The sequence below is a fragment of the Ptychodera flava genome, chromosome 17, assembly GCF_041260155.1.
Source record: "Ptychodera flava strain L36383 chromosome 17, AS_Pfla_20210202, whole genome shotgun sequence".
In the NCBI taxonomy this organism is placed as follows: Eukaryota; Metazoa; Hemichordata; class Enteropneusta; family Ptychoderidae; genus Ptychodera; species Ptychodera flava.
The window spans coordinates 5,678,984-5,704,419 of NC_091944.1; the positions used below are offsets into that span (position 1 = coordinate 5,678,984).

The 25,436-nt window shown below is 36.1% G+C and overlaps 1 protein-coding gene across 3 annotated transcripts; it reads left to right on the forward strand.

The window, feature by feature from the left end:
• The first annotated feature begins 1,553 nt into the window (after window positions 1-1,553).
• Window positions 1,554-24,194, forward strand: LOC139115235 (baculoviral IAP repeat-containing protein 1b-like). Of its 3 annotated transcripts, XM_070677208.1 has the most exons (6): window positions 1,554-1,707; window positions 12,674-12,805; window positions 13,720-13,926; window positions 15,901-16,014; window positions 18,395-18,673; window positions 19,646-24,194. In XM_070677208.1, exons 1-6 carry the CDS (start codon window positions 1,569-1,571, stop codon window positions 20,995-20,997), a joined length of 2,223 nt encoding a protein of 740 aa, XP_070533309.1. In that variant the 5' UTR covers window positions 1,554-1,568; the 3' UTR covers window positions 20,998-24,194. The 3 variants fall into 3 exon arrangements, with proteins under 3 accessions (XP_070533309.1, XP_070533307.1, XP_070533308.1); XM_070677206.1 differs by having other exon boundaries at window positions 18,395-24,194; XM_070677207.1 differs by lacking the exon at window positions 13,720-13,926 and having other exon boundaries at window positions 18,395-24,194.
• Window positions 24,195-25,436: the final 1,242 nt, after the last annotated feature.

Here is a 25,436-nt window from a genome sequence, read left to right on the forward strand (position 1 = left end):
TACTGGGATTTACTTGATCAAAGTTGGCAAAACATGACAACATTGATGATTATACCTGGTTAAAACAATATCGAAAGTCATTTCACATTTTCATGTCAGCTAATTTACAATTTGCATATCTAATGAGCTTTCACAGCTCGGCATATATGGCTTGAAAGACTTGGCCAACGGTAATTACACTTGCTATGTAAAATGGTGATACAATGACAGCAGTCAAAGAACTTTAATATTTTTATTTCAGCTAATTACATATCTGTATACTTCATGACCTTTGGAGATTAATCGGCGGTGATTATTGTTCATTATGTTGATCATAATACTTTCAATGAAGTTGCAAACATGTGGCAAAGGTTCAAATTTACACATAACTGTATGAAACACGTGAGCATTTTCAGTTCATATCTGGTATGAACTTTAAGATGGTGGCCTACATTGGTTTTATGTTTTCATCACCATGGAACTCATTCTTGGCCATTGAGCGCCATCTGTATCAAAGTATTTTTATCACAGACCTAATTAATGAAGAGGACTCTATCCTCTCTGAGGACATGTAATCAAAGTACCCATTATTAACAAGTGGGGACTGTGTCATCAACGATGACTTGTTTTACATTGGAAAACAATTGTTCATCATTTTCTCACAGACTTCCATGGATATCGAATCAACATTTTCGATGAAAATCAAATTTCTTGCACACACATGTACATTTTAACCAGAACCTCCCACTTCAAGCAACGAACATTAACACAAGTTATCAAAATCATTAGAAGAACAGGACCGGTATAGCTTGTTTTGTAGGGGGAAGATTGTTAATAATTTGTCCAATGCAGACTCCCTTTATTATGATTTGATATTTATGGACGAAGGACTATTTCAGCCTGGCCCACATCTTCGCTTCTAATATTTGAGCAAAAAAGGGTGACCCTCCTAAAACTGCATGTATGATATTTCATACCCTTCAAAAATGGTTGCACATAAAGAGCGACAACCCCTAAAAACAGCGGCCTAAGAACGAGCCAATGACGAGCAATAACGAGTCAATAAATAATCTGTCCACAAGTTAACCTACAACAGTTCCCGAAATTTATATAAATCACGCCCTCTACGACATGTTAGGTACTTAAAGAAATGTCTACGACAATGTGTATAATAAGTTTGACTGAAAGATGCCATAAACAATTCGTATAGAAAATATGAATCGTGCAATTTGACCAATGTTGACGAGTTTAATCATTTTGGCAGTATCAATACTTTCTTCAATTTTGTGCAGTCATAAAATTACAGCAGAGTAAATTAACAGAATAAACTTTTGGAGGCTTTCGCGTTGATGATTTAGGCCTAGTGACCGCGAAATTCAAGTAGGCCTAATATACTTGTTTTAAAACTGTCGCGAAGGTGTTGGTGTGAGCGCAAATTGTTACGTTTGAAATGACAAATGATTAGTCTATATTGTCCAGTGTACGGAGATAAGATTGGAAAGTAATAAAGTGCAGTACTGTAATTGCACACGAAGTCAAGATGATGTCTTTATTGTGAATCTTTGACAGGGGTCTCATCTAGTCCATCGATGGCAGGAATTGAAACTGGACAAAGTTGTCAAAGACAACACAATCCTTCAACCCAGACAGATCCACGTGGAAGTTTTGAAAGTCGGAGTAATGCGTTCGATACAGAACAGCCTAACTCTCCGCGACAAGCAACAGTCGGTAAGAAAATGCAAGTTTAACTTAGAGTATCTTCAATTATACTATCACTCAACTATAGCTGGTAGGCAAAATTTGAAGGAATGAATGAATGACAATTGAGTTAATGTCCAACAATAAAAATGTGTTACATTACACCCATTGAGGTTATTGGTTGATTAGTTTCCTTGATTTTAGAAAAAGATGGTTGCTGCGGTTCACGACCACTCCAATTGTTCACATCAATTTTGTGCGAAGTCTCTTTCTGGAATCTACGTACACCTTTACGGTCGAAATAGGCCGATGAGAAAGTGTTCCTTAAAGCCAAACGAATGATGTGAACGGAGGAGTTCCAACATATTTTTACTGGTTATCATGTGACCCATTTCCCTTGCCTACGACCAAACAGACTGACTTTAGGCGACTCTTCCGGCCCTCTAGTAGGGGGGTCACACGTATGGAGTGTTTCTGTTTGGACTTGCCTCACTGACAATATTTCCGACTTTTTACGTTCATCAAATGAAATGAAGTTGGCGACGTATAAGAAAAAAAAATGTATGATTAAATAAAAATATCTTTTTACCTTAGACTGGTGTGTTTTTTCTTAATTGTGCTATTTTATGAGCAGCGGTGACCGAATTTAAAACTCATCGCTTACTACGCGACGCGTATGCGCCGCAAAAATGGGACGTAAATTTCGTTTGTACCGTCTCTTTGAAACTGAAGCCGGAGGCCGTACCGTACGCTAAATACATAAAATCAACATTTATTTGTAGTCCAAAATTCGATCTATATGGTGGTGGTTTCGTATCGAAAAACGGCCCATTTTCGTCGAAAATATAGCAAAATACAACTTTAAAATTGAAATAATTAAAATTTCTTCAGAATATACCATTTAATACGTGCGCAGAATGCAAAAAATTTGAAATTTCACCTTTATATGGTACATTGAACTCATAGTTTTGATGGAATGTGGCTACCGGAAATCAAAAATACTTTCATTGATCTTGCGTCTTGCATAAATTTAAGTTTCAGTTGTCATGGCGGGTTTTGCAGACGCCAGTGTCATTGTGACGCCATTGAGTTCCTCGACATTGCGAAATGTTCTGAGTGTGACTTCTGATCAGGACGAAGTCTCAGGTGAGTAACATAATACTTTTCCTTTAAAATTTGGGGATGTCAAAGTGATCGTGTTCATTTTTTCGAAAGAGTCGTCGATTGAGACTGTTGCTATGGAGAGAGTAAACGTCGCGTCGTTGACAGAGAGACGTTGTAGGGAGGAAAGGTCAAAGTTTTATTGAATATAAATGATAGCGAGTTGCGATGCCATGCCGTTTTAAGGGTCAGAATTTCTTGGAATGTGTCATATAAATAACATAAATTGCTTTAATGTGTATTTTCATCGAGATAAAGTATGCATAATTTTGCTTACCGGCGAAAACGTCACCGGGTGTGGATATGGTTTATCATGATAGAGGGAGGTTCACGAAGGAATAAACATGACCAGAAGTTGACCCGCTCAGACGCGATGATGGGATCAACAAATTACGTTTCGTCGCCCGAGACACAGAGTTAGCATCGATAATTTGAAAAGGGAAACAAAGTGTTGAAATCTCTGTCACTAAAACATTACGCTGAATGCCAAATATTAATATACATGGCAAGAAAGGATGTTGATACGTGGGGGTACGCAAAGTAAGCTGCCGTTAGTGTGACAATGATGTCACCACAAAACCAACTTTGCTATCCGATACCAGGAACTCTGGCAATAATGCAGTGAGTGGCGATCTCAGTAAGGTTTACGGGAAAAAACATAGTAGTCATCCACTTTTTATTGTCCTTCTATAGCAGGATTTAAAGTAACAAAGTTTTAATTTAACGACAGTGTTTTCGTTTGCTAAACTACGGGCAATCACCAGATGTATACATGACCACAAGTTAACCCGACATTCATTTTCATTGCGTTCTCGCTGTGTGACTGGTAACGGACATAAAAAAATCGCTGAAGGAGGAAAGGAAACTATTTTGTGGCAGAAACATTCTATAAATTTCTCTTCTTTTTTAATTTTATAAGCGAAAATAAGCCAATGAGCCAGACGTAGTAGTTTGAAAGCAAATTGTGTAAACTTCATTTGTATGAGTATCAACAAAGCATTGTTTTTTCATGGAGGTAAAACCTCCATGTCTTTTAAACTCAGGAAATAAAATAGAAACCGCTTTTGAAAACTTGTCAAACACACACAGGCCTGCAGTGTCTTGAGTATAAACAGGGGACGTCATATATTTCTATTTATCAAAAAAACACTGAATATACCGGATACAAAATATTTCCATGAAACGATTTATTGACTTGTTAAAATCATTTCTATGGTGATCTCCCCAAACAAAACAAACAAAAACAGAAAAATAGAAAAACGTTTTTCAAGATGTGCTTAATCTGAGGATTATTTATCAGAACTTCCTGGAACTTGTATCTCTCCAAGTTTTCAATATCTCCAGAGGATTCTACTAGATGAGTACCGGTATGTTGTTTAATTTCAAATATAGCCTATGATTGCACCCTACTTATCAAAATAAATGAATTGGCCAAAATTGAGTGAGCGTATAGCCCATGCAACATGCAGTTTCTCACATGATAACCTGACCACAGAGCAGATCAAAATGGCACAAAGGAAAACTTGATGACAGTAATTGGTGAGCAGTGTTCCAATCATGGAATTTATAGGGAAGTTCTTGATGGCAAGGTTGACAGTTGTGTGAAATAGGAGGAAGACATGACTGAAATGGTTGTGGCTGAACTGGAGATCTTCTGCTCAAAGCATTCCATGCCGTGGAAGGTGGTTAGAAATTGGATTGATATTTTACACAGTGAGACTACAAACATTCTTAAGCAAAGATTTAGATCATCATTTCAAAAGATAAAAGCAAAAAGAGACAAAGCTAAACGAAACCTTGACAACAATAACCTAGGATACATGAAAAATTACATCTACGAGCTGCCAGTCAAAAAGTCATCATCAAGTGTGTGTTTGCCAAGTTCTATACAGCAACACATGGTCGAAATGTTCTGAAAGAATAAATTAAACAGAAAGATAGAGCACTCATGCAGGCATATCAGGAATGCCAGCAAGCAGAAGATGAAATTTCTAAATTGAAATTACAAGCAAGCAAAGAAAAACAAAAGTTACTGAGACAACAGAAAGCACTTAATGAAAAGGAAGAATTGTTGAATGCTAAAGTTGAGAAGTACACACCAAGGAATGTTGATAGGAGAGAGCATAGAAGAGATTGTAAAATTAGTACATTACAAAATTTGTTAAAATATGTCACAAATGAATGAAAGAGGCACAAGAACAAGTACATAAGTATAAATTGTTAGCAGACAGACGAAAGTCTTCAAGAGATTATTTCAGGAACAAAGTTAACAAGAGTGTGTCAGAAATAAAGGAAAGCAGACAAAGAGAGAAGAAAGTTCAAGATGAGGTGATGTCACTGAAGAGAGTAATTGAAAACCTAGAACCTAGAACAAAAAATTCAAGAAGGAACAGAACTTTGTCTCAGAGATGGAGACAATGCAAATAGTCAATATTGAAATGATGCCAGGCATTGCTATGTGTCACTTTCAAGTCTAGGAGTCAGCGCAAAGACTATGTCCAAAGTAACAGCAGCCATACTGAAAACCCTGGATAAATTTGATGTAGAGGACACTGATCTACCAGGAGAGACTTCTGTAAACTTATACCAGCTGAGCCAACCTGGTTTCATCGATTAAGCTTGGAAGTCAACACAGTGATGGTACATCACATGATGGGACCAATGTCATTGACTTTGAAGTCACTGTTGGTCAGAATACAACAAGATCATCAGGTCTTCTGGAGGTACATGCTGGTGATGCTGATACACAGCTACATGCATTTAAGTTCATCATGGAAAAGCTGTCAGACCTCCACGAAAATGAGAACACAAATGACTTTTCCAAGAGACTAGTGTGCAAAATTAAAAACACTATGGGTGATCAGGCTGCCACACAAAAGAGTTTTAATAGAAAACTTGAGCAATAAAGAGCTGAAATTTTGCCAGAAGTGATTGAGAATTGGAGTACACTTGATGAAGAAACCCAATCCAACATACTATCAATGAATCACATGTTTTGCAACCTTCATGCTCTAATTGGGTGCACTACATATGGAAATAATGTTATGAAACTACTTGAAGAGGCATTGAGAACAAAATACGGTCAACTTAGTGTGGAGGAGCTGCGAGAGTTTCAGGATAAAGCCGGTAACTATGCATGGAAACATGGTGGTTCTACCACTTAGAGATTGGTCAGCACTGTCTGTCATGCTGTTGTAGCTAGGAGAAACCAACAAGCAGGCTGCATTGGTGACTTCAAGACATATTGTGAAATAAAAAATATCACACGATGTGAGGTGAAGGCATTCCGTGCAAATCGATTAAATATATTATTTGAATGTGAAACGGTGTACATTACCATCGAAACCATATTGCCGCCATGTTCAATGATAATTATGTCAAAGCTGGCAATAAGCTACTTCGTCCGTCCTGGCAGATATTCAGAGCAAGCCATTGTTAGCCGGATGTAGAGCTTTTGGGATTTTACATAAGCAAGTGACCCAGCCATATTGGTCATTTATTGAAAACAAGCAAGTTCACATCATCGATATTTCTGCTCAGGTTCAGTCACTCTACACCAAACTTGAGGAGTGGAGCCATGATGCAACAGCACTACTTGACAAAGACATACCATGCCTATTCAAGTTGCCAAATGAAACCTATGTCCAATCCAAGAAAGATGATGTCTTGTCTGCTTTGTACGATGCAAGTTTAGATGCTGAGATGGACAAGCTCACAAGGCAAGCCTTAGAAACCATATGCTGTGGTATAAAAGTTGTGTTTGAGCGACATTTTGCTGACCAGGTTCTTGGTAGATATGCCAAAGTTGTAATGCAACAGACACGAACAGAATTGGAGTTTACAGAGATGACAAATAAACACGGAGAGAATGACTTCGGCTACTGGGCTTACCTAAAGCAAGTGAAACCATCACCAGGTATGATGAATGCTGAAGGAACCACCATGTATCGCTGCAATAATACCAGTGCATGGTTGTACACTCTATCCAATACAAACCCTGATAGATTTCACAGTGTACTGAACAAAGCCAAGAAGGATAGGAAAAAGTGGGAGAAGAAGTACAAAATATGGCTTGAAGAAAATAAAGAAAAGAAAGCAGATGCACTGAAGAAAAGAGCCAAAGAATTTGAAGCCCAGAAAATGAAGAAAGTTCAGCAAAATGAAACAAGGCTGAAGTGATTCATGATCATGGTGGTCCATGCAGTTCCCCAGAACAGGTTGAGCAATTTGCTGCTAGTCTTGGGTCAAAGACCAATCAAGTCAAAGGTCTTCGGTGTCACATCACCTATCTGCGAACAAACTCAGTAGTAACTCTCATGTCTGCAGACCTTTTTAAATTCTCCAAAGATGGAAAAGCATTTTCAGTTGAAGAGCTTAAAACAAATCTGAAAGCAATAATCACATATGTTAACACCACTGGAAATTCTACTACTGAGACAACCATTCATACAGACATTCATGGGAATTCTGAAGATGCTGATGCTGACATAGATGATAAGCTTGATAGAATAAAAGCCCACTATGCAAAGCAGGTGTTGGATGCAAGAGACAGCTGTGAAAGGCAGGAAAATGAGCGTGTCACCACCGCTTGCGAAAATGTCAGTGAAACAGACAGAGAGTCAGAGCGCGAGGAAGATTCAGAGGAAGATTCAGAGGAAGAATCAGAAGAAGATTCAGAGGAAGATTCAGAGGAAGATACAGAAAAAGAATCAGAAGGAGAATCAGAGGATGAAAGGAGAGTTGACAGCACAGCTGAAAGTGACCTCAGTGAAGATGAGAGTGAAAAGGGAGTAGGAGAACCAGCTGAGAAAAGGATGAAAACACACATTTCTATGAATGGCCGTTGTGTGTACGTGCTGGTGAAATGGTGGCAGTAGCATATGATGACAACTGGTACATCGGACAAGTTTTGAAAGTGTGTGGAAATTTTGTGGAAATTAACTACATGGAAAGATGTACAAACAAAGTAACTTTGTATGGCCACAAACACAGGATATAGCAGAGACGGACTTAAAATTGTCTATATGCAATAACGTGATAGTTGTGCCTGAAAGGAACCTGAGGTACTTTCATGTTGAAAATATAGACACCATCAATATAACATATAATAAGTACTGGAACAAATATTTCGCACTGAGCAACAAAACCCTGAAAAGGAAATAATTTGTCATGTTCCATGTTCCATTGCTGCCACTCTACATGCATGAAAGGACTTGAGAACAAGCATTGTTGATACCGTCAAATGTGCTTTACATCAGGCAGGCTGAACTCAATAGAAATGACACTGACAGTATGTGTGACTTACCTGTAAGTGTAAACTATACGCATCGCATAGAGCAATGAAACAATCATGGTTTTATTTTTATTTATTTTAAACAATGTATGGTTTGGTTGAATAACTTAAATAGTGAAATAACATAACACAAAGGCATTGAGTAAACTTAAGTATTAATGAATGAAATACAAAATACTTGTACACAGGGAATACATGCAAAACTGTGCAGCTTTTGCACAGGGAATACCTGTCCATTGCATGGGCCTTATTTAGGTATCCATAGTAACCAAAATAATCTCCTTAAACAAAAAAAGAATGTTCTTTGTATTTGCCAAGATGCAAGTTAAGGTGTTAAATGTGTCTTTTGATCATTTTTTGAATGTTGAAATGTAACAGTTACGTCCTTATGTGTTGTCATGGAGACAGTGCAATTTTGGGGCATGTTACCATGGAAACACTATATTTTGACTTTGTGGACAAAATCTGAGGCCAGAATTGGAAAGAAACCCCAATAAACCCTATGATCGCGGGCTTTTTCAAATTTGGCCCATTAGGAAAGACAAAAATTCAATTTTAGTGAAAATCTATTTGACTTTGTCATTTTTAATAATGCATTCAATTTCCCATCATGAATTTTTAATGTTTTCTGGAAATTTGAGCCAAAATTGTTGAAAAATGCATAGAAATTCCTGGTATGAAATACCATCGAGTGAAAATACTGAGAAAATTGAACAAGTTTTTACATGAAGATGAAAAACTGCCATTCGGTTTTTAAAATACAACTGTCTAAATATGCTAATTTATGCAAATTAGCATTTTTTCCAAATATTTGGCAGAAATTGTTACGTTTTTTAAGAAGTTTAAAAGTCTGTAAAACGGCCATCGATTGGGCGATTTTGATGATTCAAAAACTTTTGAAGTTCTCTTTTCATAATCTATCACCTCACATTGTAGTGAAATACACAGCATGAAAAGCAAATTTCATGTGCCCCCCTACCTCTAGCAAACATACAAATCCATATTACCAAAGTTGTACGTCATCAACCCAAACTGTTTTCCTGCACTAATACCGTTCATACATGCACGCCTCGACACTCGCGTGCACAGATCGATCTGTAGTGATGGATGCCGTGCTCTAATGACATTTGTACGAAAAGGTGACACAATAAATCCAGACATGGAAACATAGAATGGCATGTCCAACGAAATTTCGAGTTGCTAAGGCTTTAGCTGTTCCCAAGAATCAAATGGGGGATGTCGCCCACCGTTTCAATGGCTCAGTAACGTCGCGGCTAGCAAGCCGTAAAGCTCAATGTGGACATTGTCGATAAACCTGAAAGCTACACCTAAACGTAAGTCCAACTGAATAAACAAGTACTGTATCATCTCCGGGAAAGCGACATAGAAGGCACAAACATCAAGTCATTCGTCGAACAACGATAAATCTCCTTCATCACAAAAAAATTCCACAAATACTCGATCTGAAACGAACTTGAACCTGCAGTGAAAACATAAGTTAAGATAATAAACTGTCGAGCTGTAGCCTGTAGATGTATAGTCGGGAGTTGACTCGGACAACAGAAGAAAATTAGGATGTATCTACGGGCGAGATATGTGTCACTGCAAACATCAAAGTCCGTAATACGAAAAAAATGACGACCGAGACCGGGATTGACGAGTAGACACCGATGGAGACCGGTGACGGGAGCGTTGTGGCACTTGTGGCGACAAGCATTGCAATGAGGTACACAAGTCAAGGTCGTAACCTTGTGATATTTTAAAAGCCATGGCTTCTCTGAGAATGAGGACTACCGTTTCGATCGCGTCATTGCCTTTACTTCATAAATATATTTGTAAGTAGTCTAAATAACTCTGAAAACTATGGCTATCCGTCGCCAGCGCGGTGAAAGCTATGTCCGCCGATGGTCGACTTGCCTTGGCGTCAGGACATTGCGAGACAATGACTTGACCAAATCTATATGTCTGATTGGTGGAGATACCATTCGGTGTATCGAAATTTCAATTTGATCGGATTTGTGAATGAATGTACCTTTAAATCATTTGCATATCTCCTGGGTGACGGGCTACTTATTCATTAAATGAAAATAATCCGGGTAAATGAATTGCAAATCACGACAAAAATCATATTTCATAATTTTGGTTAATAGACATCAAAAGAAACATAAGAAGACAGTTCTTGTGATAAATATATAATCCCATGGTATTTTTCTCCATTTGACATCATCGTATACGAGTGTTTTTCGCGGTAACGGCGATTGAAACTTTAATTTGCCAAAGACAGTAGTAATACAGAAAACATCATCATGAATTCCAAACGATTCAATCGTATGTATGAATATCTGTCTTGTTGTAGCAAATTAGAAATAGTATTAATGAAAATGTACATAGTCACAAACACAGTACTCTTGATATTTTGTAACTGCAGCTTGCAATATTTGTCACAACTATGGTAGTCGTACGGGGTTAGGGACACTATAAGTGATGTAAGAATGCTAGAGTCACTGTATTTTCACTATAAGCCGTTTATACTAACATATTTCTGTCTGTCCATCAAAATCCTCCGAAACGAAAAATTGGAACAGTATAAGTTCCTGAAAACATCAACCCGTACACTGCTTTTACAAAATTCATAACGCGATCTGAAAGTATGTTATTGTACGAAAAGTGCTCATGTTCCACCTAGTCCGACGAAGATGAAAAGTCATTAATGAATACATTTTCTGATTGAGACTTAAAGTTTCCACAGGGTTGCTTGGTGAAAATCGAAAATTTGTATTTCTTTCGTATAAATTTAAAACAGCGATCGTACTAATTTTGAATTTCAAGTGTTGGTAAATATCGGGTAATTCATTTCCCTTGTTACAAATTTTGCACGGTGACCCCGGATTGTTTTTGCCTGAAATGCCTGCACTGCGTCAGTTATCGGATACGTGGTTATCCACCGTTATCTTCCGTCTTCGTCGTCTGTTGTGGCGGCGTCCTTTAACTTTCACAAGCCTTTTAGCCCCAGTATAGCTTGTCCGATGGTTGATCTTAGTAAGATTTGGTCAAATTGTGATGAAAGTTACATATTATGTAGTTTGGGGACGATTTTTATCATTTTTGGTCAAAAACTCTTCTCTTATCTCGTTGCTCTTTTACTGTATGAAATTTGGCCTGAAGTTTTCATATTTGATACCAAATCATATTTTGTAACCCAAGACATAGTAGATTATGTAAAACTTCGAACCTTCTGATTAACATTGAAGTAAAAGGTGTAGACAATCGTCCGTCGAAAGTCAGTGTACTAATATCTGAACATTTTGAAAAAAAAGTTTCCACTTTATTCACTTCTGTCTTATTTGTCTTGGTCAACTATGTCAATTAAACAGCTGGTTGAAGGTCATGACCTCTTTGACTTCAGTCATTATTTTTAAAGTCTCTCTGTAGCATTCTTAGACCTTCTCCAAATGACATCCATATACCTTCAATCCAACCATCCACATAGTGTGTTCAAGACCGCGCTTGCTTTGTTTCATTTTGGTAAAGGCAATTGCATGCGGTCAGGTATTGTTGATTCTTTTAGAGTATTTACGATTTTATTCCACAATGAAATCTTATCTTAATAATCCTTTATCAAATCAGCAGAAAAAAGCAAAACTCACAATTGCTTATCGTTAATTTTGAACAAAAACAAGTATATAAACATTGTAACAACGATAAAATTACATTTCTTTAAGTGTTGCTGGTGAAGACCGGTGGAAATAGTCCGCTAGGACTTATCTAGTCCATGGCCTCAGAATTTATGGAATATGTACAAAGGAAAATCAAGGATGACAACCGCAACGGGACAGAGAAAACTTGTTAGTTAATAATAATAAGCAAAACAGAACGCTATGGAGTTAACAAATAAGACTTCAAATCCTGATTTGAAAGAGTGTCTAGAATGCAACTGCTTCAGTGACGAAGGTAGAGAATTCAAGAGTTTGACAACTGCATACTTCAGATTGTGTTGAGTAATTCGAAGTTTTGTGGGTGGGACTCGAAGATTACCATCGTGAGCGGCAAGTGTTGAGTAACCGTTTAGTGGAAAATAAAAAAATATTCCACGTCATGGGGAAATTATTATGCTTTAGATCAAATACAAACACACATGAGTAATATTTGGTTAACTTAAAAATGTTCATAATATATTTAACTTGTGAAATAATGGCTCAGAATGAGCACAAAACTCTGAAGTAATCAAACGAACTGTTTTCTTTTGGAGACGAAAAATGGGCTCAAGGTAACGTATATCAGAGTTTCCCCCAGATTTCTAAACAATAAGTAAGGTGGGGTAAAATAAAAGCATTGTAAATATTGATAAGCACAGACCTTGGCACGAAACACCTGATTTTTGAAATAATGCCAATTTTTGGAGTAATAATTCTTATAACTCTGTTATGTGAGGCTTCCAAGAAAATGACTGGTCAAGATTTACAACAAGATACCTGACAGAAGAGACATTAGATTACACCGTTTACTCATGGTGACTTGCGTTTTCTTAATTTTTTGTGACAGAGGTTTCATCCGATCAGACCGAAAGTGATATCGATGCTTCAGGGAACACCTTTGAACCAATATCAACCAATGAAAGTCGGAGTGATTCATTCACTCAAAAACTTTGTGGCTTAGCACAAGAAATTACAGATGGTAAGTTGATTTACATAGTGGTCATACTTTGACAAATTAATTGTCTCCTTACTGAATCATTGGCTGGTCAAGCTATACGGAGTTGAAACTGAATTTACTGAAATTTTACCTGAAAAACGTTATTAAACTGAGAAGAACGCCTTAGTAAACCAAGTCAACCATTTTGCAGCTTAATTTGAATTCTGCATACAAAACAATTTATTTTTTTTTATTAAAAATAAAAGCACTCGAGTTCTTGTAAATAGCAAGGGCAATGTTAAGGTCACATAATCATCACTAGATACTGATAATAGCAAACAATGGGCCATATTATGTACTGTAAAATTATAAATTTACTTGATTTCTGCTGATAAATCTCTATGTATTATCTACTATTTCTTGCATTGGCCGTTGCAATTTCTGTAACGATGCTATATTTAGCAGGGTGACGCTGTGATCGATATTGCCTCCTTGAGCGAGCCCACCGGAAACTGTATCTTGAAAATATATCGTTATGTAACTATTGACTGAGTACTTTTTTGGATAGCACTGTCTGTTCTTATTTGCCGAGAGCAAGTGGCTTCTCACCGTAAAAAGAACTTCTCTATTTCTCTACTTTAGAACGGAAGAGCTTATTGACTTGAAACGTGCCTACACAGCAAAGTCAAACAACGGAAACTAGTCAGATTAAAATAAAAAATGACAACACTAACTACGGTCCCTAGAAGTACGTATAGAATGGGGCTGTTGTTTGGTCAGCATCGCTGGAATCACACAATTTGTAAAAATGATTTTCGTCAAAAAATGGTTGTATCACAGAAAAGTTATTGTAACGGCATTATTGAATGTTTACCTACCTGATCACATTAAGATCACCGGTGTCAATAGTGCTTTTATTTGGTACTGAACGTTTCTGTTTATTTATTTTTCTACAGCTGAGCTTGGGGAGTTGAAACATCTCTGCAACGACAAATTTACTCGACGAAAACTTGATTCACTGAGTCATCCCTGCCACTTATTCTTTGCGTTGCGTGATAAAAATCTCATTAGTGAATCAAACACAGGACTGGTGGAGGACATGTTGTGTAAAATTGGTCGGAATGCACTAATCGAGAAACATTTCAAATCTTCAACAGATCAAGGTAATTGGACTATGAATAGTTTGATTAATGTCATCATTGTTTACCTTATTAATGAACAGAGAAAGATATGGCGACAAACTGAATGGACAATCCCTTGCTTCGGCGATAACAAAAATTCTTATCAGGGATCATATACGGAAGGATTGGGTTATGCAAAATTACTGTTTATTTGTATGTTATTAATATTTCAGTTCATAAAATATGGTCAGTAATAAGAAAACGAATAAACAATACAGAAAGTCTTGCATGCAGCGGCAATTATATGAACAAGAAGATGCTTGTGTTTTGCACGGTTCTCTCAAATTTAATCACGATAACAAATGTTTTTAGACCTGTAAATTCGGATTCAGGTGCGAAATGTTTCTGAGCTGTTTCATGAATAAGTAAAACACGCCAGATAAGTATAATCTCGATCTTGAAGCTATCCTCAGACACATCCTCAAGTAGAAATCTCGCATTCAGATGATCTACATATCGGAACGCTTGTCGCTGAACTTTTTGGTGCCAAGAAAGTAGCACATATACATTCACTGCGGAATTTTAATTGTCTTTCCTTTGACATTTGGCAATTAATGATTACCGGTATAACGACATCAAGGAACCATTGCAGCACCTTCATCCATCGATTACTTGTAAGCAAATCAGAATCAGAATCTTATCCAAACCATTTACATCGGATCCAACACCAATGCTCTGTAAAGGACTATGAATTAAATAATTATATCGTGCATAGATTCCATTTTCTGTACTCTTTATGTTTCAAGCTGAGCGAAGGAAATGGTTTGGATGAAAAATAAACTATTTCCTTAATATGTATCTAAAATATTTGAATAGATAGGCTGAAGGAAAACGTATAAATCTACATTACAGACGCGTACCAATTGCATCAAGTGAGAATTATTCAGGAAAGTTTGTTTATGTCCCATGAGAAATGCTCTGGTAGGACAGTATTTCAAACCTTAGGGGATCAAGGTAATTTAACTCAGTGTGTACGTAATGTTGATAACACACAATTTTTGTAACCGTTCGTGTAATGCATTTGTACTAATTTTTATTTCAGTTTGATAAATATCTTGCAGATATCAACTTTTTTTATTTGTAAATGAAAGTTTTGATGTGTTTACCACTATATTTGATTTGAATGCCAATTACAGTTTCTTATTCTATCTCCTGAAATATGTTAATATGCAGATGCTCTTGTCATTACAGCGCGTACATGTGAAGACTGCACTGTTGACGCGATAAACAGTATTTCACCAAAATAGGCGCTGTGTCGACAACCTAAATAGCCGGAATTTCAAAATACCTTTTGGTTTTACCGGTAACAAGAACTTGCAATAGACAAACACATATTGAAAAAATCAGTTTACAGCTATTAGCTCTTTAATACACTTACCATACAGAGAAAACAAAGAAGCATTGCAAACTTAGGCCAAAACAGTTTGTTTCTAATCTCAGGTATCTTAAAAATATGCGATGGCACAGAGTTTTATATTGATTTGTTTTAGTTTAAATATGCAGTACTGCATGTTATATATAGTGCGCCCTCCTCGGTGACCTGAAACCCAGGCGATTGAAGTGCAGTAATAATAGACCTTAAAAATTTTAGTCATTGCTATAAAACTTTTTTATCGTGTTTTCTTTAAACAGTCCTTCAGCTTCGTAAAGACAGTTTGTGCTGCCTTTCCTTGTTGGCCGAAAATCACTCCGTCATTATTCCAACAAGAAAATGTTGCAACATGAAAAATAGAAATTATTGAAACTGCGTATCCTAATTCAGCTCGAATATCGATCAGATATCGAATATTGCATCCTTTTACATAATGTTTACATGTTTCCCTCGATGGTCGTCGGTGTGCTTTACAAGAGACAGTTCTTCGCATGAGCTACGGTTGGAGGCATTTATTAAATTCATTTCTATATTCAATCATCATGTATCAAATGACACTTTACAGTTAAAATATTTTGTTACAGTTACAGAAATTTCACCAAATCCAGGGGTAACTGAAGCTGGGCAATGTAATCCTCCAAGCATGATTCCAACCAATTTTGAAAGTCGCAGCCATTTGTCACAACAAACAACAGATGGTAAGATAATGCATATCGAATTCACACACTCAGACATTCAGTAACCGCCTCTACAGAGTTGGCTACCTCAAGGGCTGATGAAAAATAGTTGCATAATTTATATTTGGAGAAGGTTAAGTTGTTGTTGGTTTTCGGTGGTACCTAGTACTCAAGGTTGGAAAAATAGGTCATTTTATTGCCAGAGAAATGACATACAAACTGAATTCCCACGTACCTAATGGTCGTGACTTCAAATGTTAGATATAAAACTGAGTCCTCACAGTCTGGCCAACACTTCATTTCTTATATAGATTTGTATATATATATATATATATATATATATATATATATATATATATATATATATACACAAAATGTATACAATGTGCCCTCCCGGTTATCACCATAATGGCTTTATGGCAACCTCTGAACTTACATACTTACATATTTGCATACTTGCATACGATTTGATAAAAAGGAACTATCATTACTGACAAGTATTAAGAACAAGTTACAGTGACCATTAAAATATTAAAAGTAACAATAAATTACTTACTCTGATGTAATCAATCCATTAATTTCGTACATCATATTCTGTGATAATACTGGATATGTGGATTGGTGGATATCTTATTAACAATCTCAAACATGTCAAGATACACCCTTATATCAATTAAAGTAAATAGACTCACTAAAAAGGAGCATCTACGAACAACAGGATATATATATATATATATATATATATATATATATATATATATATATAAAGGATAAACTTCAGGGAGCTCTATCACTCTAAAAGAGGTGAGATCACGCTGTAGTAAAGCTGATCGGCAAACCAATCGCAGGGTGTGGGTTGTCATAAAGATTTGTATAAATAGTTCAGAAAGAAACTTCTTAGGGTTAATTTAAGAATGTTCAAAGTGCAAAATGTCACGGTACAGCTCTTGCATTTCACGTTATAATGAACGTTTTGATTATCGACTTATTCGACCTGGATTCATGGAACGTGCACGTAGATGCTCAAAACGTTTTCGATCATTAATTTTCAATTTCGCATTACGTTAAAATTGAATTTGCAAAGAGAAATAATACCACATGTATTTTATAACTACTCAAATCTAGTGGGTTGATCATCGTCCCGACTTCAGTGACGCTTTGGTTTGGACCATTTATTTATTAAAGGAGAGAACTAGGGATTTGTGTGTCTTGTTAAATATAGTGCGCTTGGTCAGGATTGACCTTGCTTCAATAACAGATAATATAGCTAGAATTGTCATTGTACCTTAGCTTCATTTGAATACATACTTGTGGAACAAGAATTTGATGCCACACAATATGCACTGGCCAAACTATAGATTCAGAGTTATCAGTACAGTACAAGGTGTACGTCTGATCTCATGCACTGTGACCTTCTGTTTTTTTTAGTGAAAAAGATAAAAAAGATGACCACTGATAAATATTACATCCGCATAAAATTTGATAAAAAGGAACTATCATTACTGACAAGTATTAAGAACAAGTTACAGTGACAGTTAAAATATTAAAAGTAACAATAAATTACTTACTCTGATGTAATCAATCCATTAATTTCGTATATCATACGCTGTGGATAATACTGGATATGTGGATTGGTGGATATCTTATTAACAATCTCAAACATGTCAAGATACACCGTTATATCAACTAAAATAAATAGACTCACTAAAAGGAGCATCTACGAACAACACGATTGGAACTAATTTGGGATAATTGGATTTCATATTTTTCAGATTTCTCAAAAGTGTTAGGTGCCTAATAGCTGATTGTTGCAATGTTACAAATTACTCATAAAAAACAAGCGTATAATGTAAAAGAAAAAGCAGATGAGCTTATATTTGCAGATTAAACAGACATTACTTCACCATCCAATTATCCCAAACAAGTTCCAGTCGTGCTGAACACTCAAACATAAACATGTTGGACGGTGACAAGTGGACCCGTGTAAAATGTGAGAGACCAAGTGTAGAATTGTTATCTATGTTACTATGGCCCTCTTTATACCGCCTTTAAGGAGAAGTCACTCACGGTGGTTTGGTTACATTTATTGTGTACTGTGTCATACTGTAAACAAGACATCAATCGCTCGTAAGACAAATCCTACCATGTTTTAGCATGAAGAGTCATTTGATAGTCATGTCATACCATAGATAGTACACAATACAACGATTGCTAAAAAGTCGAAATCCCATCTCTGTTTTGTACATTTGACAGTTTACCGCTGTGGCACTCAAAGTCTTGGTTATGCAATTCATTCACTCATTATTTATTTGTCTATATGGTATTTGATAGTATGCCGAAACACAATGATAATTAATGGTTGACCTTCAAACATTATTTTTACTGGGTGTTCTGTCTGTAGTATCAGCACTGGCTAAACTACTAAAGGACAAGTACAAACGTCACTACTCTAAACTCCTACCAATTCCATGGAATGATGAGATTCATCTCAATCTTCATGAAGTATACACAACACTGGAAGTGAAAAAAGTAAAGGGAGTGACTCATAAAATGGGTGAAGCACTAGAAAATCTTCACGACATGTTTAAGTCGTCTGATGACCGGCGTATAAGGATAGAGGGCGCACCAGCTATGGGAAAGTCAACTCTCTGTAGAAAGTTAGCTTACGATTGGTCTTGTGGTGAGTTACCGCAGTACACCCTGCTTTTCTTTCTGGAAATGAGACATGTAGTAGAATATGATATGATCGCCGAAATACGCAATCAGCTCATACCAGATAACTTTGATTTGTCACCAGAAGAGCTTTCAGGTCTACTTTTAAAATACGAAACAGCTGTCATCTTTTTGTGTGATGGGCTGGATGAAGTAGATGAGGGTCATTTGACATGTACTGAAATTCCACGACTCATTTCAGGTGACCTTTATAACTGGTGTACAGTAGTTACCACCACAAGACCTCATCTTTGTGACAAATACTTGAATGCATGTGATGTGTTTTTACTGGTGAAGGGTTTCACATCAAAACGCACAAATGAATACATTTTAAAGTATTTCAAGGATGATAGCAATAGAGGCAATTTATTGATCCAACAAATTAAAAAACAGAAGGACGGGTCAGATTTTATTACAGATCTTCTAGAGAATCCATTACATGTCTCATTTCTATGTATTCTTTGGGAATATCACAAGTTTCAGGGTTACTCTTTCCCAGAGACACTAACCGAACTGTACTCTGAGATACTCGAATGTATCCTAAAGAGATATTGTGCTAAGAATAAGATAGAGCTCATAGACAGTGAGTTACCTAAGAGCATTATTAGTGAAATAGATGCCCTCGCGTCTGATTCCTATTCAGCTTACAGAAATAAAAAAACAACGTTTGATAAGTCAGATATCTCCTCTGAAGTATCTCTCAACTTTGGATTATTAGTGAAAGACCTTGGACATGCTTTACGAAAATTCAAGGAAATATACTTTTTCTATCACAAGACATGGCTTGAATACTTCACAGCATTGCATGTTTCATCTCAACTGATATCAAAAAACACCAAGATTCTGCAGGAGTTTATTAAAGTACCCCAAAAAAGTTTCCAAATACTAAGATTTATTGCTGGTAATGTCACCGAAGAGACAGGAAGTTTGTTTTTTACAGAATTAAATGCCAACCTGAAGAAAATGCATGAAAAGCTGCAGTCGTTGGACACTAATTGCGAGAACATGAGAAAAGCATTCACACCTTTTAAAAAGTTTTATCCTGATTGTATAAAATTCTTGTTCGAATCAAAATATTCTAAAGCCTTAATTACCAGCTTTGATGTATTACGCCATGAATCTTTAGTTTACACACATGGAGAGCCTGTGTTAATTTGTAGACGTAACCTCTTCATTTCGGATTTAAAATATCAAACTCACATCAAGTTAGATGAAAAACACTGCAGCTTTCAAAATTTCCTGCGCTTGTTGCAACTCATCAGTAAAACCAGTATGCCTCTTGACACTCTATGTGTACTAGGATCTCAAATAAAAAAGATCAATAGCTGTCTAGAGATACTAAACGGAAATCCAATTCATATGAAATCACTCATCATTCATTCAACAACAAAGTGGACCCGGACAGATACTGATAATTTGGCTGGTATAATAACGAATTTCAGGGGAGAAAATATTTCTTTATCATTAAATGTTGATGAAGGAAACGGAGGAAGTAACTCTTGGTTAAACAATATAATTGAAAGAATCAAAGAAAACACATCAGTAAAATGTTTCAAATTTCAAGCAAACCAATCCGAAGATATACTTCAATCAATGGCACAAAATGGCACCCAAGAAATTGTTTACATGGATCATAGCTGGTCTTTGAAAGCTGCATCAGTCAATGCTGTATCCACCTTCCTTAAAAACTGTGATACTACAGAGTCATTCAAAGTATGTATACATCATAATGACAGATCAGATTTAATTCTGAACATTAAATCAGCGTTGATGAGAATAAGCCCCAGCTTGAAATCACTGCACTTACTGTTTACTCATCATGAATTGTGCAATGCTTTGTCAGCTAACATGACACTGAATGATATAGGTATGGCGATCAGCAATGAAACATATGAATCAGTTTTCAGTGTTATAAAACAGAACAAGTATGCCAAGTCAATGACAATTTATGACAACTACAACTTTCATGGTATTGATGAGAGGTGGCAGAGCATAGCAGCAGCTCTGAGGGAAAACAAGGTTCTGAAACACTTGAAGATTGAAACCATGGATGATGACGATGTATTGACTGCTATGAACAGTCTACTAATACCTGTCAGCAAAGAAATAGAAACAAATCAGGTTACACTGGATTCAATGACACTAAGGGCATTCATTGAGCAAAACAGCTCTGGATGTACTGGATTACAGTCAATAGTATCAAAGCAGGAAAAGCCAGACAATTGGTATCATCAAGTTTATCCATCCGTTAATTCAGCGTATCACTATCATCTCATACGTTACACCTCTTAGCATTCTATTAATGCCATGTAAATATGGAACAGTAGAAGGTTTTCATTTAAATACAGATTGTCTGGTATTGAATATGCCGTAAGTTATGTAGTATTCATAATTATTTCTATTATTACTTCTATTGTTATTGTTGTTGTTATTGATTTATATTTTTACAACTTGTAATGCAATCAATTTTCTGTATATAAAATATTGGATGTACATTGTACAGTATTATGTGTGAAATTTTCTGTATAGTATTGATAGTTTTCAATATTTTCTGCTATGGACAGTTATTGTATGTTGAACATAACAGAAAAATAAAACATAGTCACAATGCAGTGTGTTAATACAATAAAGAAGAGTTATATACCATCATGAAAAGCATATTTTGTCAACCAACATCACTTTAATGTATGTAACAAGCAGTGACTATCCATGGAACAAACGAAAATAGCTGGAAAGACACGATGAAAACCTATGTACTTCTTCCATGATGCACTGAGAGTTAGAGGCACAGAGTGCAGCCATAGATCAATGATGATAGAGTTGTTGAGGCTGAATAAACTCAGGTATTTTTAATTTTGTTATGGGTACTTTTCCTGTGTAAATCATGATTGTCATTATTCACCGCTGTAGTCAATGTCATTGATGCAAGATTACAATATTAATTCTTCTAAAACTTCATTTTAAGAAGTGCATTTCATCAATATTTAACTTTTGATGTACACATCTGTATGTTCTAGATCTGTAATATCAATGATGTTATAATGCCTTGTGTTCAACCTGTAAATACATCCTGCCTGTGTGTCATGTACAGTGTTATTGTTGACAACTGAACTCCAGTCCAGACTGGAATTTATTTGTCAACAATGACAACTGAACTCCAGTCCAGACTGGAATTTATTTGTCAACAATGACAGGATGGCAGGGAGTATACTTTGTATTGTAAACACACTTGAGGGAGAGGAATAATAATTAAATATACTTGTTTTCTAAAATAAAATAAGTGAAAGTATTATCAAAACAGACATCTACTGTCCCATTGTAGTTCAAACTGACATTTGTATGTCATTTGAAAAATTTCTGATCTTGCTCTGGTTGTAGGATAAGAAACTCTTCTTTGTATTTGTAATTTTATATTTTAAAATTAAAAATTAATTTTGTATTTGTAATTTTATGACACAATTGGCAATATCCATATACTATGGGCAAAGTCAGCCACAAGCTTCGCTTACGTATTTCATTTGCAGTTAAAGATAAACACGGATGATTAAATCTCCAAAAAATACAATAGTGATCAATATTGAACAAAAAACTAAAGAAAAATTTAGTGCAAGGTATTTCGCGATTTTGAAAAGGTACTAATTTGCAAAATGTATAGCATCACACGATACAACGCAACATCTATGTGAGTGTCCAAACTTGCAGTGCTCGGTTATATTACAAAATATTTTTCAATATATTGTTGTTTTAATTTTGATTTTTGTTCGTTTGTTAATTCTTTGTTGTTGTTGTTGTTGTTGTTGTTGTTGTTGTTGTTTGTCTGTTTAAGCAGACCAGTCCCAGTCGTTTAAGTTTTACTCTGAAGTACGCAGCACTTAGTGGCTGGCCTAGCTGCAAGTACCCGGTCGACTAGAACGTCGTTTAACAGAATTAGGGGCAGACCATTTGAAAAGCAGGGGGCTTTGAAGATTAATTGGCAAGCACTGTTTTTTTCTCCCTACCTCACTCATTTTTTAACTGTGCAAATTCTCCCAGAGGAATTCCACTTGCATATTTGCGCTCAAAGTCAATATTTCCTCTTCTTTCTATTAAAAATGTAATTCTTTACATGAAGTGAGAATAGTGAAGAAATGTGCAGCAGCACATGTTGACATTGAATTAAATAGTAAAGAAGCAAACCACACTACTGAAAAATTATAAATCGAAAAAAGTCATCGTGGCTCAATCTGTGAAATAATCACTACCACTGCAAGTCATTAAGTTTTTTCTAGGTAGAAGGCTTAAAGCATATGGTGCAAACCCATTAATGATTTGGAAGAATACCCTATGCATCTGGGGAGTGGAATTATCTTATCTGAAATGACAGAATTTCTCCAGTTACTCAGGGGGTTATGAGGAATTTCTCCAGTTACTCAGGGTGTTATGAGGAATTTCTCCAGTTACTCAGGGGGTTTATGACGGGGTGTCCTCCTCCTGATAGAAAACATATTAAACATTGAAACGGAATCATTTTGTGGCCGTTTGAAGTGATGTAATCTCAGAGTTTTCATGAAAATTCAAAAGTATATCAGAAACAGAATCGTTTGCGATGATTACCTTGTCAACAGAGAAAAGTACATATCCCAATATGAACAATGTCTATATGAACACATCAACTTAAAGACAAAACATTTTCAGCATTCTATGTTGATGCAAAGAAATCAAAATGCAGATTCTGCAAATGTATAGCCAACATAAGTTCTTGGGTTTTCTAATGTTTCAAAAGTTAATGTGATGTACAAGTTCAAATTCACGGTATACCTGTTAATTTTGGAATGCAGCTCCTATTTGGATATTAACGGGTATACACTGCAACTTGATTTGAACAAATAAATCATTAATAAGCATATTAAAACGTTTTAGTAGGCAAATTCTTGAGCCTTTTCAGCTTGCATCACAAATGTTGTGCTAAAAGTTGTTGGAAATTTAAAAATGAAGGTCTAGAAACATCTAATTTTGGCGATGGGTGCGGGAGCCCCACTCGTATTTACTTTTGTTGACAACGACTAAAATTTACATCAGATATCAAGAGTAGACAAGATGGATAAGCTAAATTGAGTATTCTAGGTGTTTTCAGTAGCAAGGATGAGAAACAGCAGCAGAAATATAATTTACCTGGTGTGTGAAATTAAAAAAGGATACTTGTTAAACAACAGCAAGATATGAGTTAAAGTTATAATCACAATTTGGTATTCATGAAATGAAATCAGATGTTATGAAAATGTTTTGACCAAAGGGTGGGCCGAAAATGAAAGATATTCTGAATATGGAGAGAACCGAAATGAAAGATGTTATGAAAATGGAGTGCCGAAAAATGAAAGATGTTACAAAATGAAGCGCCCGAAGAGACCACCAAAAACGAAAGCAATGGCTGAAAGTACATGTCGGTGCTTATTTTTGATTAATGTCTGCTTACAAGCTTTGTTTATTTTCTCTGCCATCCTTGGCCAGATTTTTTTTGTCAGAGGGAGCCTCTTTCAATTCTTTTTTTTCAAAATTCTTCCAAGCCCCCCCCCCCTCCGATATCAAATGGCTTACCCCCTAGAAGATTATGGCTCTTCAGTTAGGATTGATATCACAGTCGCTTATAGTTCTAAACACAGCGAAGGCCCGTGCAAGCAAATCTTTCTGATGCTTTACAGGACCTTCGCCGTGTATAGAACCGCAAGTAAAATCCAGAGGATTGTTCGATGTCAGAGTGTGGCGCCCTCTGTCGGCAATGTATTTGGATTGTGTGCTACTGGTTTGATCGATGAGTGGCCGAGTGGGCCGGGGTGTGGGTGGGACAATATGAAAGGTTACAGTAAATTTATTCTGTGCTATGTCGTATGAATACGCTAAATTCGTTATATTATTTGAGCAACCAGTTTTTCACTCTGAAATCAAACAATGACAACTGAAATGCGTGCAAATTTCATTATTTCATAGCTGTTTATATCAGAGTTTATATTAATCTTGGACAAAATTTCGATCTTGAATGTGCTTTCTCAGCACTAAGTGGCCGCAATGTACCACGGATTAGTGCGGTATGATTCATTATTCAGCCAAACATTTTTTCACCCTGAAATCAAAGGGGAAGCGTGGGCAGAGTTCATTATTCAGTCAATTCACATTATCATAAAACTTGTACCAAAATTTCAATATTTTAAGGTCTAATTCTTTACTATCTCTTAACAATATGTGCAGATAACTCGTTCTGTTATACATCTACCTGCATACCTATCAATTGTATCTCTGCTGATAAGTTGTAACATGATGCATTCAAGTGGCCAAACGAAACGATTTTGGAATTCTCGGAAACAGGATTGAATATACATTTGACATTTCGGTGTTTTATTATTACTTTTTGCAGACTGATGACCGTTTTCCAGGTTTTTTTGTTGATTGGTTTGCGTTTTGAAGAAGAATTGGTGTAAACTGTCAGGTTTGCAGAAAATACTGTAGTGTGGATCTTTCCCCCACAAATCGTTTGCCTTTGCCATGACCGATACCAAAATGATTTATACTGTTGGTGTTGTATGTACATTTGATTTCAACATTTTAATTTCAACGCTATTGCAGTTTTCTATGACCATTTTCAAAATTTGAACGCTTTGTTGCATGTTGGCGTCTATTTTTTCATTGTATGCCCTCAACTTATTTCTGCACTCGGGATAGTAAAGCAAGTTGTACAACCGCCAGATTCCAGCCAGATT

Bases quoted from the DNA above. Each gene is read 5' to 3' on its own strand.
- LOC139115235 (XM_070677206.1), top strand. From the start codon at position 1,569: ATGGCAGGAATTGAAACTGGACAAAGTTGTCAAAGACAACACAATCCT. The intron at 13,927-15,900 runs GTAATTGGACTA...ATTTTGTTACAG, and splicing joins CAAATCTTCAACAGATCAAG to TTACAGAAATTTCACCAAAT. The intron at 16,015-18,394 runs GTAAGATAATGC...TTCTGTCTGTAG, and splicing joins GTCACAACAAACAACAGATG to TATCAGCACTGGCTAAACTA.